The 16,795-nt window shown below is 45.2% G+C and overlaps 2 protein-coding genes across 3 annotated transcripts; both read left to right on the forward strand.

Annotated features, from left to right (window-relative positions):
• The first annotated feature begins 1,001 nt into the window (after nt 1-1,001).
• On the forward strand, nt 1,002-15,670 carry LOC137287242 (beta-1,3-galactosyl-O-glycosyl-glycoprotein beta-1,6-N-acetylglucosaminyltransferase 4-like). 2 transcript variants are annotated; one of them, XM_067819480.1, is made up of 5 exons: nt 1,002-1,039; nt 10,409-10,581; nt 12,109-12,819; nt 13,778-14,010; nt 14,356-15,670. In XM_067819480.1, the coding sequence occupies exons 3-5, from the start codon at nt 12,113-12,115 to the stop codon at nt 14,664-14,666; spliced, it is 1,251 nt and encodes a 416-aa protein (XP_067675581.1). In that variant the 5' UTR covers nt 1,002-1,039; nt 10,409-10,581; nt 12,109-12,112; the 3' UTR covers nt 14,667-15,670. The 2 variants fall into 2 exon arrangements, with proteins under 2 accessions (XP_067675581.1, XP_067675573.1); XM_067819472.1 differs by having other exon boundaries at nt 1,012-1,175.
• On the forward strand, nt 1,108-7,045 carry LOC137295582 (mucin-6-like). The gene is made up of 5 exons (XM_067827039.1): nt 1,108-1,175; nt 1,697-1,787; nt 5,236-5,522; nt 5,664-5,999; nt 6,082-7,045. Exons 1-5 carry the CDS (start codon nt 1,108-1,110, stop codon nt 7,043-7,045), a joined length of 1,746 nt encoding a protein of 581 aa, XP_067683140.1.
• Nucleotides 15,671-16,795: the final 1,125 nt, after the last annotated feature.

The following is a 16,795-nucleotide window of genomic DNA, read 5'->3' on the forward strand; positions in this document are numbered from 1 at the left end:
ATTCAGTCCATCTGCCGTCGGTAACATTGCATTGATGTCATTCAGTCCATCTGCCGACGGTAACATTGCATTGATGTCATTCAGTCCATCTCCCATCGGTAACATTACATTGATGTCATTCAGTCCATCTGCCGTCGGTACCATCACATTGATGTCATTCAGTCCAGTTTTGTTATACGTCAGTAAAAGAAATTCCCGCATTAGCCGGCATCTTGTTGTCATGTATTTGAGCGTACCAGTATCATAGGTGACTATTTAATGTGAATGAATGAATGTGACTGCTTGTTCTTAAATTTGGTGCTATGGCTTTTTCCATAGATGTAATGAATAAATGTGCATATTTTGGTTTGCTTTTTTGGGGGGGAAGGGGGGGGGGGGTGGTATTTGGTTTTGTTTTGGGCTTTTTGGGGCTTTGTCTTTGTAGATCCAACAGACTTGGTTTGGCCCTATATGGCTGAAATAATACCGTTACGACGTAAATGGAAACTCCATTGATAGCATTATATTGCTGTCATTCAGTTCAGCTCCCAGGTTCTATTCCCCACATGGACACAATGAGTGAAATCCACTTATGATATTGCTGGAATGTGAATTTGTCCATCTTCCAAATGTCACTCCTCAAAAACTGGTGTGCTGAATTCCTGCAATATGAGCATAAACTCCGTCACACATGTAATGCCTTGCCATTGTGCACAGCGTCAAGGTGCGTCCACCGATGATGTGTTGTCTTAGGGAAGGCCCCCGACGGACACACCGTTGCCACCGGCGAAACTGTGGATCAGTCCCAAGGTCGGTAACAGCATATGAATTGCTGTTCAATAGCCTTGGTAGCAGATGCTTGATAGAAAATCGTGTGCACGTTCTGTCCCACCATTGGTGTCTGCGGACCAACACACATAAAGGAACGTCGACGTCGCCAGATGAACATATGGCACATGCGCATACGGATCAATTCATTCAGTGTACAATGTATTCTGTGGTAGTCACAAAACAATCAATTTAGATGCATTTAAACACAGTATTACGAGTCGGCCTTAAGGTTAGTGCTCCTATCTTACACTTCCATCATGTGCACATAGGGAGGTTTCGTGTCTCTGGGCGTGCCTGATGCAGGGGGAATTAGCAGTGACAGAGGGGTCACGACTGGTTATCACTTCAAAGAACACGGTAGCAGAGTGAGTCACATTTACATATCGTCATAATATAGTATGGTACGTGTGCGCACGTATGTGGAGACAGTAGACATAATCATAAAACACGATCATACGTGTGCACACGTATACAAAAACAGTATTGTAGACATATTTAGAATAGCAAATAAATATGTGAACACGCATATTATTACAGTAATACGTAAAACGTTTAATTTAATATTTAACACTCCTATAAAGGGGTAGTGGGGTAGCCCAGTGTTCAATGCGTGCGCTCGTCACGGCCGAAGACTCTGATTCGATTCTCTATGGGTGCAGTGTGTGAAACCCATATCTGGTGTACCCTGCCGTGATTTTGCTGGAATACTGCCCAACACGACGTAGAACTGGACTGTGCATGGAAACTAGCAGAAGTGGCCGAAGCTGTAAGAACATAACGGAATATGGGATAACTACAAAAATAACTAAATCAAGTTTCGCTCATCGATCGTCGACCAATACAGTTGTAGATAAGGTTTTGCGAAATTGTGTACTGTTTTTCCAAGTTCCGGCCGTAGTTCTGGTCATCACAGCCCAGAACACGGGAACGATAGAGCAGACGAAGTGACGGAGGTAGGGGCAAGTCTTCGCATTCAGGTGGGTGACAACAGTTCCAGGAGGCTGTAGTGACTGGCATTATTTTAACCGAAAACAAAACATTCTATGATATTCAATATGTGAAGTAGCGTAATAACGGGGATATCATTTCTCCCTGTTTTGTATTTTAGACCTGTTTCCCTATGCAAGCTGCTTTCGTCGTTTCACTATACCGCGTATTTACGGAAAGTGACTTTTATCGCTCACGCACAAGGCCAAACATCCCCATTGAAGTGGTTCATTCAAGTGCCAGCTGTATCGAGCTTGCATAGCGTTTGAGAAATCGTTTCAAGACTGGACTTGTATTAAATTGAATGTTAGCCGGGTGTTGCACTGTTAACAGTGTTCCTATGGTCGATATTGAAATACACCGCCTCCTGTGAATGGTTATAGCATCAGTCCTACGCTGACTCTCTGTGTCCGATGTTCGTCACTGAAAGAGCCTTCTGTTCACCCTCGTTATAGGGCGGTTACACGTATTAGTCCTGACGGCTATTGCAGGACTGAGTGAGTTGAGTGTTGTTACGTCACAGATATGAAATGTTATGAGTATCCCCTTACTATAAGTCATGCCGAGCGATTAATACAGAATTTTGCACATCAACAAAAACGTTTTGATTAGATAAATTGATAAGCCATCTTTCTGAAAAGGCATTGTTTACAGAAATTGATATTCTCACCACTGCAGTCATATGCTGTGAAACCATGTAATGTGTTTAAGTCTACTTGGGCCAGGGCCTCAACATTGAGTGAACTGTCCGTCGTACCATCTGGTATTATTTGTGCAGTTTACAATTTTAAACGTTCGAACTAACACATTTCCACCAACTTTCCGGAGAAGGGAATGATCGGATTTTTTACAATTTCAAATCTTTGGGACATGTTCGGTATATACCATTACAAATTAGGAGATATTCCATTTTGCGAACGTAATATATACTCTTAAAAAGTAGGGGATAATGAACTTTCAATTTGGACAGGAAGTGTAAACGTTAACAAAGGTTTCAAGTAAAGATATCTCATGAACGCACCGCCATTTCCCGCTATTACTACCCCTAAACACAACGCATGATATGCACGTGCACAACGCAGTAGGCTCATACACGTGCATGGGGTCCCATTCTTGATTTTGACGTTTTTTCAAGACGGTCGAGAAATCATTTAGAACATTAATTTTGACACTCACCTTACATCACACATTTGTTAGTGTTTGTTTCTAGTCGCTTGTTTTAAATCGTATCCATGCAAATTACATGCCATACACAAATCATCTTTCAAAAGCGACTACATTCCAAATAACTATGATTGTAAGGAAGTGCAAATGGTGATGGTCTCTCAAAACATTCAGTAATATCCATATCAACATTGATTGACTCCGATAAATTTCCCAAATAATTTACTCATAAATAAACAAAATGAAGATCCCCTGCTTTTGTAATAATATATATCCATACGATATAAATTGTCACATTTCCCCTTAATTTCTCTTCATCATCTGTTTCCTTAGCTTCATCATTTGTATTTTATCAATGTTGTAAATTCAGTATACCTGTTTTACTTTTTTAATTGTATAATTGCATGCGATCGGTAAAACGGTAGAAAGTGTAAACAAGGTAACAGCTCATTAAGGGGGACAAAATACATTAGTGGGGAACATGTACTTTTTTGTGACCACTGGGAACTTTTAGTCTAAAGTTTGTCCATCAGGAATATTTTATGAAAAACAAATACGATAAAACTCGTTATTCTAAATATCTAGTGCCTTCTTTCATGGACAGCTGAAAGAATATTCCTAGATATCATTTATTTGGCCATTTCGTGGGTACTGCAACGTTCATAAAAATATACACGCCTCAGTCTTAGTAACCTGTAATGATGTACACAAAGGAGTTACACATAACATGGTCATGACACTGTGAGCCTCGATCTCCGTAAGTGGACTTGATTGCATGCATCAAACAAGTGAGAAGGACCACCCGATCACATTAGGTCCATCTTACAACATGGGTTGTTGAAGATCTGGTTTGGCCCAGATTGGTATACAGATCCGATATATTACTGAATTGATTGTAGGTCCTTGCCAATGCTGTTAGTGACAACACAATGTATGTATCAGCTGGCCTAGGTATAGGTCGTACCTCGCGGAGGGAATTGTCACGGTGAATATAATCAATATCAGACATTCAATACACGCACAGTAGTTGGCATAAACGTTGGCTGGTGAGTTAGATGCTTTAGAAATAGGTTTTGCGAGAAAAAAACAGAAATCGTGTCAGACTGTGAGTGGTGAATGACGTCGCTCAGATGGATTCTACAACGCCAGCTGTTGATTTGCCGATTTCAGTATGTAACATGACTACAGACTAGTCCATAGAGCTAATCACTAATTTCATGAGTTGTTGAACGTCAACAATTCGTCAGTCTTAAAATATTGACAGACCTCCCCGGTATGAAATTACCAAACCGGCTGTCATCAACTGCACTGTTCCAACAGACGTGAACTCATTTGAGCTGTGATCAGCACAGCATGTATTAACAATTTTCTACTTACCCAGATCTATATATTTATTTTCCGAAATACGAATAGTAATACTACTGGGAGATATGGCTTATCAAATGCGTTTCCCTCCTTGTAAGGGTCGCTGTATCTCTGGGACCTTACCCTTGCCCATAGCCGCATGCTCCAAACTTTCCATCCAACCTTTTCTGCTATGAAACAGTCCAAATTAAAGCCTACACTCCCTTTGGTTATGAGTCACTGGGGCTAATTCAGTTTTTCAGATTTTCTGCTGAATTAGACAGCTGTTGTAAGATCCAAAACTCAACAAGCACATTATGTAGCGTTCGTATGAGATTTGTCGCTCGTATTGGTGTGTGTGTGTGAGTGTGTGAGTGTGTATGCGTATATGCGCTCATTTCGTGCATGTGTGTTTTGTTGCATTGATATTGGCTGTATCTGTTCAAGATAAAAGGCTATCTACGTGTTCTAATTTTCGAAATGTTTCCACTGATCAACATTTATCAATGATGTTGAATATCTGTCGCAGTGACCTACCTAGAATTAGAATAGACCTTCAGCAACCCACACTTGCCATAAAGGGCGACTATGCTTGTCGTAAGAGGCCACAAACGGTGGTCAGGCTCACTGACTTGGTTGACACATGTCATCGGTCCCCATTTGCGCAGATCGATGCTCATGCTGGTGGAAATCTGTCATGCTCATCAATGGATTGTCTGGACTAGACTCGATTATGTACAGACCGCCGCCATAGAGCTGGGATATTGCCGAGTGTGGCGTAAAATTAAACTCACTAAAGAATTAGAACAACATGTGTGAGAGCATATACGCGCGTTTACCCATTCAAGGATGACGTCATGTCAGCAACACAACAACGTTCGGCTGACCCAATTTGCCTGATCGGATTATTCCTGCCTTACATCCACTCAGTTCCTGCACTGCACGCAACCGTCTGAGAGAGCACAACGTCCATCCCCGACGGCCTTCAAGACGTCCACTCAGTTCCTGCACTGCACGCAACCGTCTCAGAGAGCACAACGTCCACCCCCGACGGCCTTCAAGACGTCCACTCAGTTCCTGCACTGCACGCAACCGTCTCAGAGAGCACAACGTCCACCCCTGACGGCCTTCAAGACGTCCACTCAGTTCCTGCACTGCACGCAACCGTCTCAGAGAGCACAACGTCCACCCCTGACGGCCTTCAAGACGTCCACTCAGTTCCTGCACTGCACGGAACCGAGAGAGCACAACGTCCACCCCCGACGGCCTTCAAGACGTCCACTCAGTTCCTGCACTGCACGCAACCGTCTCAGAGAGCACAACGTCCACCCCTGACGGCCTTCAAGACGTCCACTCAGTTCCTGCACTGCACGCAACCGAGAGAGCACAACGTCCACCCCCGACGGCCTTCAAGACGTCCACTCAGTTCCTGCACTGCACGCAACCGTCTCAGAGAGCACAACGTCCACCCCTGACGGCCTTCAAGACGTCCACTCAGTTCCTGCACTGCACGGAACCGAGAGAGCACAACGTCCACCCCTGACGGCCTTCAAGACGTCCACTCAGTTCCTGCACTGCACGGAACCGAGAGCACAACGTCCACCCCCGACGGCCTTCAAGACGTCCACTCAGTTCCTGCACGGCACGCAACCGTCTCAGAGAGCACAACGTCCACCCCTGACGGCCTTCAAGACGTCCACTCAGTTCCTGCACTGCACGCAACCGTCTCAGAGAGCACAACGTCCACCCCTGACGGCCTTCAAGACGTCCACTCAGTTCCTGCACTGCACGCAACCGAGAGAGCACAACGTCCACCCCTGACGGCCTTCAAGACGTCCACTCAGTTCCTGCACTGCACGCAACCGTCTCAGAGAGCACAACGTCCACCCCCGACGGCCTTCAAGACGTCCACTCAGTTCCTGCACTGCACGCAGCCGTCTCAGAGAGCACAACGTCCACCCCTGACGGCCTTCAAGACGTCCACTCAGTTCCTGCACTGCACGCAACCGTCTCAGAGAGCACAACGTCCACCCCCGACGGCCTTCAAGACGTCCACTCAGTTCCTGCACTGCACGCAACCGTCTCAGAGAGCACAACGTCCACCCCCGACGGCCTTCAAGACGTCCACTCAGTTCCTGCACTGCACGCAACCGTCTCAGAGAGCACAACGTCCACCCCTGACGGCCTTCAAGACGTCCACTCAGTTCCTGCACTGCACGCAACCGAGAGAGCACAACGTCCACCCCTGACGGCCTTCAAGACGTCCACTCAGTTCCTGCACTGCACGGAACCGAGAGCACAACGTCCACCCCCCGACGGCCTTCAAGACGTCCACTCAGTTCCTGCACTGCACGCAACCGTCTCAGAGAGCACAACGTCCACCCCTGACGGCCTTCAAGACGTCCACTCAGTTCCTGCACTGCACGCAGCCGTCTCAGAGAGCACAACGTCCACCCCTGACGGCCTTCAAGACGTCCACTCAGTTCCTGCACTGCACGGAACCGAGAGAGCACAACGTCCACCCCTGACGGCCTTCAAGACGTCCACTCAGTTCCTGTACTGCACGCAACCGTCTCAGAGAGCACAACGTCCACCCCTGACGGCCTTCAATACGTCCACTCAGTTCCTGCACTGCACGCAACCGTCTCAGAGAGCACAACGTCCACCCCTGACGGCCTTCAAGACGTCCACTCAGTTCCTGCACTGCACGGAACCGAGAGAGCACAACGTCCACCCCTGACGGCCTTCAAGACGTCCACTCAGTTCCTGCACTGCACGCAACCGTCTCAGAGAGCACAACGTCCACCCCTGACGGCCTTCAAGACGTCCACTCAGTTCCTGCACTGCACGCAACCGAGAGAGCACAACGTCCACCCCTGACGGCCTTCAAGACGTCCACTCAGTTCCTGCACTGCACGGAACCGAGAGCACAACGTCCACCCCTGACGGCCTTCAAGACGTCCACTCAGTTCTTGCACTGCACGGAACCGAGAGAGCACAACATCCACCCCCGACGGCCTTCAATACGTCCACTCAGTTCCTGGGCTGCGTTTCACTAAAGCCTCCTAAATTTAGGAGGTCGTAGCCCATACGACCTTCTTTACGACCATCTTCCGACCTCCTTTACGTACCACGGGGTCCTACATCCATGTCGTACATCGTTTAAGATGTACTTCGTTGCATAGCAACGCATACAGCGAGACCAAACAGGCACCTGTGTGTCTTGTTATTCCCGAAATATTTCAAAATAGAAACACGGTTTCAGTAACAATGCAAATGTCATGTTTTAATTGAAGGTACAGGTTACCTGGATTCTCTCACTAAATTCCACTGAAAATTACAAGATAAAATTTATGAATAATTTCCATTAATATCATCTGTCGACGTAGAAGGTTTGAATTAATCGCTGTCCATTAACCTGTTCATATAAAACTGCAACATATGTGTCCCAATGTATTGAATATTGTACATCAGTAGGAACTAAAGTACACGTTGCCGTTATGACTACGTTTGATCTACTAACACTTATGTAAAGGTTTAAATATTGTCCGCTACTCTTTGACTATCTGTGTGTTGTTATATGTTGTCACCGTTTTCATTGCAAGTAAGAGAAAAAACCAGAAACACTGATAATTACCGTTGTTCTGCGTGATTTTGCTTCTGTTATGACGTCACGCTGCACGCTGAATTGTATCTGTTGTTAATTTCCTCCTTACTGCTATGATACTTTTTCTATGCATATAGCTACTGAGCCATTCAAAGAAATGAATTGAATGGCTCAGTCAAGAGATTTTGTAAACACAATCCAATATGGCGGAAACCGCACTTAGGCGTTCGTGTGAGTATAGTTTCGAAAGCATCCCAACCAATTCTAGGTTTATCGGCTGCGTTTAAGATTTATCATTGGAAATAACATGAAATACTGATATCAGTGATCGTTAGCAAGTTATTTTTAAATCAAAAAATCATAGTAATTATCCGATTTCAGCATTTGAAATCATACCGTACACCAGAGACCATATAATATTATATGGTCTCGGCGTACACCAAATAATGCTGTGAATCATGATCTCAAAATTTCTCAGGCCTTATTAGTTTTTAATCACTTGCTGTACCATAGTCGTTGACGCCATCTTTGTACTAATAGTGTTTACGACTTCCTAAAGCATTTACGACAGATCAGTCGGGGTCCTAAATTTGGGGCTGTTTACGACACGGTGTAAATGTACGAGGGGTAAAAAAGTAAGAGGTGGTCTACGACCTGCTTTACGAGGTCAGACCGGTAAGAGGGCTTTGTGAAACGGGCCCCTGGACTGCACGGAACCGTCTGAGAGAGCACAACATCCACCCCTGACGGCCTTCAATGCGTCCACTCAGTTCCTGGACTGCACGGAACCGTCTGAGAGAGCACAACATCCACCCCCGACGGCCTTCAATACGTCCACTCAGTTCCTGCACTGCACGGAACCGACTGAGAAAGCACAACATCCACCTCCGACGGCCTTCAGTACGTCCAATCAGTTCCTGGACTACACGGAACCGACTGAGAGAGCACAACATCCACCCCCGGCAGCCTTCAATACGTCCACTTTTGCTCCAACGTCACGGACTGTAGTCCTGGGGCCGTTCCCATATAGGCCTTAAATCTAGAGATGGCTACACCCCTGCTCCAACATACGTTTCGTGATGTTTGAACAGTACATTAAACAGTTCAAAACATTAACCAAAAATACATCTGTCCGTTCTGTTAAAAAATGTGTCTTCTTCGGAAAACTGATGCATTTATGACAAATGTTCCCTTGATATCATGTGGTTTATACTTCTTGGTGTTAGAGTCTGACCTCTGGGTCCTCCTAGCACTGAACAGCAAGCCCCAGTCTTGTACTTCTCTCCAGATGGCTTGGCTGGAGTGAAAGTAGCATCTTCTCACTTTGGCTACTGGAAACTCACTGACGACAGATCGAATGGCGACTTGCTCAAAGTCGATCTGAACAAGGCAGAAGCAAGGAAACTGTTGAGGTTCTGTTGTACTTCTTCCTTCAGCCTGTGGAAAAGCCGGCAGTAGGGTACTCTTAGGAAGAAGGGCAAACACTAAGGGGTGTCACGAACCTTTTCTACATTATACAAACCTGATTCCACAGTGCTGGACATGATGAAAATGTACCATCCATGTACAGGTTTTCTGCTGACTACAAAACAGCTGATCCAAAAGACCAACGTCTTTTCGTCGTCTCCACAATCTGCAAACAACAGGTAAGCCATCAGCTGTCTCCATCCACTTTCCCCCATGTTCCACATCACCTCTTGTCTGGGGGAATGCTTGTATGGTGTGTCTCCTACGTCGGTAGAGGGACTGCAAATTGTTGCAAAGGATGGTAGATGAGGAACCACGTCAGGATCTTCGTGGACAACTGCTTCCTTTGCTCTATGCATTTAACATTATTTGTGAAGCAGGTAAGTTGATGGTAGCACGAACCTACCATCATTCCTATCCCTAAACCAGGAAAGGATTATACAAACCCTTTCAAACAATCGACCAGTAGCCTTACCTAGCTGTGTGTGTAAAACGACGGAGGCCATGATCAGTGGGTGCCTTGTCTGGCATCTGGAATCAAATAATCTGATAATTGATATCCCGTCTGGTTTTAAACATCAGAGTAGTACAAAAGATTATCTTGTGAGGTTAGAGTCATTTGTCGAAAATGGTTTCAGAAATAATCGACATGTTACATTCATATTTGTTTTATTTGATGAAAGTATGATTCAACATTGGAGTACATATGGTACTATGAAATATCTGCATGGATCTTTGAGGCCGTATGCATGACCTTAAGAAGACAGGAACTTAAAGTCAGAGTCGGTTCCATATTTTCTGATGCGTGTCGTCTGGAAACTGGGATCATTCAGTCCAGCATTTTATCCGTTACTCTCATTAGTGTTAACATAAACAACATTGCAAAGTTTTCACTGATAATGTTGATCGGTCACTTTTTGTTGAAGTCTTTAATATTTCATACCACGACGCGTTTTCCATGTTCAGGAACGATGATTTTATTCAGAAAATTACAGCTGACTAAAGGTTCTGGCTTTGGTTCTCATTCAGGTCCTTTCTCCTGGGTGCTGCTGAAGGTGTCGCTTGGACTGCGTCGGTCGTCCGTCTGCCCTGCCGTCTGACGTCTCTCAAAACAACCTTGCGTTTACCGGCAGTCGATCGTGGTTTCACCTGGCAAAATACAGACGACGCACTGCTGACGTCGCATCTTCCCTAGATGGAAGGTAACCCTCGTCAGTGGGCAAGATCCATGACCTATGGCTCAGCCATCGTTACCTGGCTTTCCTTGACACTTCCATGTTTCCACCTCTCTCTCCCCTTCACCACTTCCATGTTTCCCTCTCTCCCCATCACCACTTCCATGTTTCCCTCTCTGTCCCCTTCACCACTTCCATGTTTCCCTCTCTGTCCCCTTCACCACTTCCATGTTTCCATCTCTGTCCCCTTCACCACTTCCATGTTTCCCTCTCTCTCCCCTTCACCACTTCCATGTTTCCCTCTCTCTCCCCTTCACCACTTCCATGTTTCCATCTCTGTCCCCTTCACCACTTCCATGTTTCCCTCTCTCTCCCCTTCACCACTTCCATGTCCCCCCCCCCCCACTTCACCACTTCCATCTTTCCCTCTCTCTCCCCTTCACCACTTCCATGTTTCCATCTCTGTCCCCTTCACCACTTCCATGCCCCCCACCCCCCCCTCACCACTTACACGTTTCCATCTCTGTCCCCTTCACCACTTCGACGTTTCCACCTATGTCCCCTTCACCACTTCCATGTTTCCATCTCTGTTCCCTTCACCACCTCCATGTTTCCCTCTCTCTCCCTTTCACCACTTCCATGCTTCCCTCTCTGTCCCTTTCACCACTTCCACGTGTCCGTCTCTATCCCTTTCACCACTTCCATGTTTTTCTCTTTGCCCTCTTCACCACTTGCACATATTCATCTCTGTCCCCTTTACCACTACCTTGTTTCCCTCTTTGTCACTCGTAACATTAAATACTCTGATGGCATCAAAGAAAGATTCCTCCATGTGGAATTGACATTGCTTCTGGTAATATGGATCAAGGGATATTTGATAATTTGAGACCTAACAAGGTATCTAATGTCTTACTATACCTAATGCCGGTCAGCAATGACTGTAGAGATCCTTGCAGCACTGTCATGGCAGATCATGGAGACATGCATGTGTAAATATACATTTTGAGAATGTTATGCAAATGGTTTAACAGAATGCTTTGATGTGGGTCTCTAAGTAAGGTTCTTGATTTTGATATTAATTTTGTCTTGGATGTTACTTTAAACCATATTCGAAACTCATCAGCGCCATCAGCGATACAGGTATATAATTTTGTCAGATGCTGAACATAATCAGTTAGACTATAGTATTCACAATTTAAAACCGCATATACCGTGAACATATACCTAAAACTATGTTCCCTTTCCCCATGTTAATATCTAGAACTGTTGTCCCATTCGGGCCAGGGATGTTGAAAGTTTCAGACATGACATTAGAGGGGCGCCGGGATAGTGTTTTCACCTCCCACCGAATGCCTAGGTTTGATTCCCGCGTTGTGATATTACTGAAAACGGATTTTAACCATATTTCCCTTGAGCTCTTGCTGCAGCCACCCCAGAGAAATACCAACTCTGGTCATCTTGCTAAGAACCCTGCAACGGGCTATGTTCCCTGAGGCAATGGCATCCGTATGTCCAACCTGTATAATCATTTATCTATGTAGTTTTGTTTTACAGGACCATGCGGTGCCGCTTGAGGAAGAAGCTGTGCCTCTTGGCCTGCATGAGCTTCATCACAACTCACTTCATCATTAACACCATATACTGGAATGAGGACATTGTGAGGAACACGATCATCTTAGTCAAACAAGCTGTTGCTTTTGCGTTCGTCTCCGCTCCGCACCCATTTCACGTCAACTGTACTGCGTTGTTGCTAGGCAACAAGACAGAGATATACAACGCCATCATGTTCAAACAGGTTCCAGCCACCCGCCGCGCTCTACCACCCATACATTCATGTGAAACGTTTAAACAGAGGTATATTCTCAATGTCAGCAAAGAAGAGATAGATTTCCCCATTGCCTTCAGCATCCTGGTTTATAAGAACAGTCATCAAGTCGAGCGACTTCTCCGGGCAGTGTATCGCCCAAGCAATGTCTACTGCATCCATGTCGACGGGAAGTCAACGGCCATGTTAGAAGATATGCGCCGCCTAGCGGCTTGTTTTGACAACGTGTTCTTGTCTTCCCGACAAGTGAATGTGACGTGGGGAACTTTCTCCGTCCTCGAACCGGAACTGATATGCATGAAAGACCTCTTGAAGTACCGGAAGTGGCGTTACTTCATCAATCTGACTGGCCAGGAGTTTCCACTCAAGACCAACTACCAACTGGTCAAGATCCTACAGGCGTACAGAGGAGCTAATGATGTATCAGGAACTACATCAAGGTCTGTACCATGTGATCTGACACACGTTCCTGCCGTCCGGTCGTTTTAGTGGGTAGCCTTGTGGTTGGGGGAGATTCTAGGCGATCGTAAGGGTTAGCTGGCCAACTGAGCGGTTTAGTGCAGGGGGAGAGGCGGGGAAGTCCAGTGCTTGTGGTATTTTGTATTATTCTCTTTATGTGTTTTTGGACTGGATAGACACTGTTCTCCATATTCCATTTTGCGTGAATATTTGGCAGTCAACTTCATTTGCAAAAAAGGCCCCAGCCATTTCACTGACGTTGCATTTCAATCTCCTTATTTAGTCACTGGACACATTGACGTCGCCTTTACCGAGTTTTGGTGAAAGTTTTGGTAAATGAAAAAGGGTACTGGCTTTTGAGTCAACGTTGGCGAAGTCTCCCAATACCTCTTTGTGGGAAGTATTAGCTCTCAGAATTAGGGACAAGAAGACTCTGAAGTCTTTCGTGACGTCAAAGTACTTGCTACGCACAGATGATTCTGCAAGTCTTCTTCTTGTGGAACGTTTTAATCGAGGGTCGGGTATTGGTTGCCTTTTCCAGGCCTGGAGGAGATGGAGTAGCTCTATGGCACGGACCTGTGAGATGGGGTAGCCTTGTGCTATGGTGGTGAGGTAGCCTAGTTAGAGGGGTGGATGGTGAAGGGGTACCCTAGTGGGGGAGTTGACTTGATTATTTACAGACCACGGCATACAGCTTAGCAAAATTGCTGAGTGCAACAAACTAACCCATAGCTTTGTGTTCTTGGGAGCGGTTGTTTTTACCTTAGGAACATCAGTTAAATAAATGTGAGATAAGATGAGACACGTGTCTCGCTGAAATTGTCCACAACTTGGTTAGTAGCCCTGTGTTACCTTCAACCTGACACTCCGGACAAAACATGAAATTACTTTTCCAATCAGCAAATCCTGTCACTGATGTCGACACATCATGTGTTCAAGGTACAATGAGAACATACGGCGTTTCTGGAGAGCAGGCACAGCTCCACACGGTCTTCGTCCTGTCATCGGTTCTGTCCACGTCGTTGTCAACAGGAACTTTGTCAACTTCTCCGTGAACGACCCTATAGCCAAAGATCTACAGAAGTGGCTAAGGCTCACGGAAATACCTGACGAAACATACTTCCCAACTCTCAACTATAGCCCCCAACTCAACATCCCAGGGACATCCAAGGGTAAGTGTATATATTCCTGTTCCAGATCCAAAGGACATTCAAGGGTAAGTGCCTACGTCACAGTTCCAGATACTGAGGAAATCAAGGGTAGGTGTCAACTCGCCAGGTCGAGATGGTGAGGGCATTCAAGAGTAGGTGTCAACACTACAGTTAAGATACTAACAGTCAATACAAACAATCCAGTGATCAACATCGTGGGCATTAATCTACATTACTGGTATACGATGACACATGTCAAAGAAATCAGCGCGTCTAAATACCCAATTTGTAAGTCACCTTTTGCGACAAGCAACTACATAGTATTTGCTCAAAAACATAACGAACATTGCCTTCATGTTTTGGCAGGTGCTCCTCGCCTTGAACCATTCCTTGCTCGATACAAGAACTGGGATCACGGCATCTTTGCTTACAAAGACGATTGCAAGGGCAAGTACCTGAGGGAGATCTGTGTGCTGGGGGCTGGTGACTTCGCCCAGTTGACCACGAAGAAAAATATGTTCGCTAACAAATTCGAGGAGGATTTCCAACCCGCTGGCCTGTCATGTCTGGAAGAGTGGTACTACCAGCAGACAAGACTAGAGCTGGCGGGACACAGGGAGTACGACACTTCCTTCTACACCAAGCTGGACTTTGTTCTCAATCAGATATCTCGGTGACGGAGTTTGTTCGTCACTGTGGTACAATTTTCAGTGTCGGTGTGTGAGTATGTTCACATGTTTAGAGCTCTGAACTCAGCAATATACCAGCGGGAGTCTGTAAGCAATCTGGTTTCGGCAAGACAACCCAGTGATCAACAGCATGAGCATCGATCGACAGATTGCAAAGACGAGAACCCTTAAATCCGGATTAGAACTGATTTTCAGTAACCGACGCTTGTAAGAGACGACTAACGGACAAGGGTGGCCAGATTCGCTGACTTTGCTGACACATATCTTCGTATCCCAAATACGTAAAATGATGCTCATGCTGTTGATCCCTGGGTTATCTGTTCCTGACTCAATTACTTACTGCCCGTCGTCATGTAGCTGGAATATTGCTGAGTGCTGAGTAAAATTAAACTCACTCACTCGTAAAGAGGAGAACTATGGTTCAGGTGGTGCTGAGGAAGGAGTTCATGGGTGATATCGATGAAGGTTGCCTTCATCTTCTCATTTTGTCGGATGCGATTTCTGTGAACCTGATGAAGAACAGTTTTGGCTGCTGCAGCCGGACAGAAGGACGGAGCTGGAGGTCTTTTGGGATGATATGATGTTGGGATGATCTCACCAGGAAAGTGTGGTGGTTACTTCAGAGAGTCTGGTATTCTCAAGACGAAACAGGGGCTTGAGGGTAGGAATTGGAAGATCTCCTTAGATGACGTCTTTTTGTGGCATTATAGATGATAGAACAGCAGTATTGACAAAATTAAAAGATAACAGCTGCATTTACTTCGTGAGTGCGATGTACGATACAGATTATTGTACCCTAGTCTGTACGTATGTGTGTGTGCGTGCGTGCGTGCGTGCGTGTGTGTGTGCGTGCGTGTCTCTCTTATTAGAAAGGAGGGAGTGTTACAAAGTTGATTGTGCTGTTGATTTTCCTGGCTATATTAATGTGTTGCAACAAAAAGTGTATTCACGTAAAAAATACGGAAACGTATGAATATATTTTTAATTCTTCACATGTTTGTTTCTTTGTTTTTTGGGCTTTTTTCAAACAGCAAAGCGTTTCCCATTTACATTCAAGAACTGTTTCTTGAGAAGGATCACCGACATAACAGTTCCTCAGCACAGACATCCGAGCAAAATCTCAGAGATCGGCAAACACAGAGCCTCGCTCAAAGCGGAAACGGCTACTATATTATTTTCAACTACGTATCCTAAATGAGGACATCCGTCACCACTTGCCTCTTTCGGTAACTCTACAACACTCGCCTTGAATGTTATAAGTGAAGATACGATTGCATGTTCAGTACCAAAGTCCCAGTTGGAATATCTTAAACCATATTTTAACAGATATTTTTGGACATATAAGGTGAACCGTAGGTAATACTCACGTCAGAATATATTGTCAACAATTTTTTCTTCTAAAAGGGTTTTTTTTTGTTATTGTAATAGTGAAACATCAGCGTAAGTTTGGTCTCAGATGGATATTTTATGTACACTACTTCGAGCTTCTACAATGTCACTTAGTTACAGAAGGGTTTTGTCCCTTTGTTAAAAGTACCACGTTTGAGAAAATGGCCTACATGTAACATACCATGATCAACTGCTGTGAGGCTATATACATAATATTCTTGTTTCTTATTACCGCTCGACCCAAATATTCGACCCGACCCGACCCGACCCGACCCGACCCTAAGGTGTCTTTACATTTTACGCTAGAAAAATGGAACTCTCAATATGTGCATGAATTTTTCACACATTTGATTTGATTTCCGCCTAAAGGCATAAAAGATGTAAAACTCCACAGAAATCAGAGGATCTGGGAAATAAAATAAAATGAAAAACTACAATTCGCCCGACCCATGCTTTTGGGGAAAAGTGGTTAGAAACAAGAGTATTTATTTTTATGAGGGCAAATGTTTTTATTATGAGGTCACATTAAATTGCACAGACTGAAATCTTGTTTTTACCAAGAGCCTAGTCATCATGCAAACCTCGGAAATGTCTCATAAAACCGAGTTTTTGTGAGAAATCCGCCTCTGCGGAGTCTCCGGACGCGAACTGAGAACTACTCCGACCTGTTGTGGAATTGTTAGGTCCAACTTGTACGTCAAGGATGCCGTGCCTCTTTTCACTTCTCA

The sequence above is a fragment of the Haliotis asinina genome, chromosome 1 (assembly GCF_037392515.1).
Source record: "Haliotis asinina isolate JCU_RB_2024 chromosome 1, JCU_Hal_asi_v2, whole genome shotgun sequence".
NCBI lineage: Eukaryota > Metazoa > Mollusca > Gastropoda > Lepetellida > Haliotidae > Haliotis > Haliotis asinina.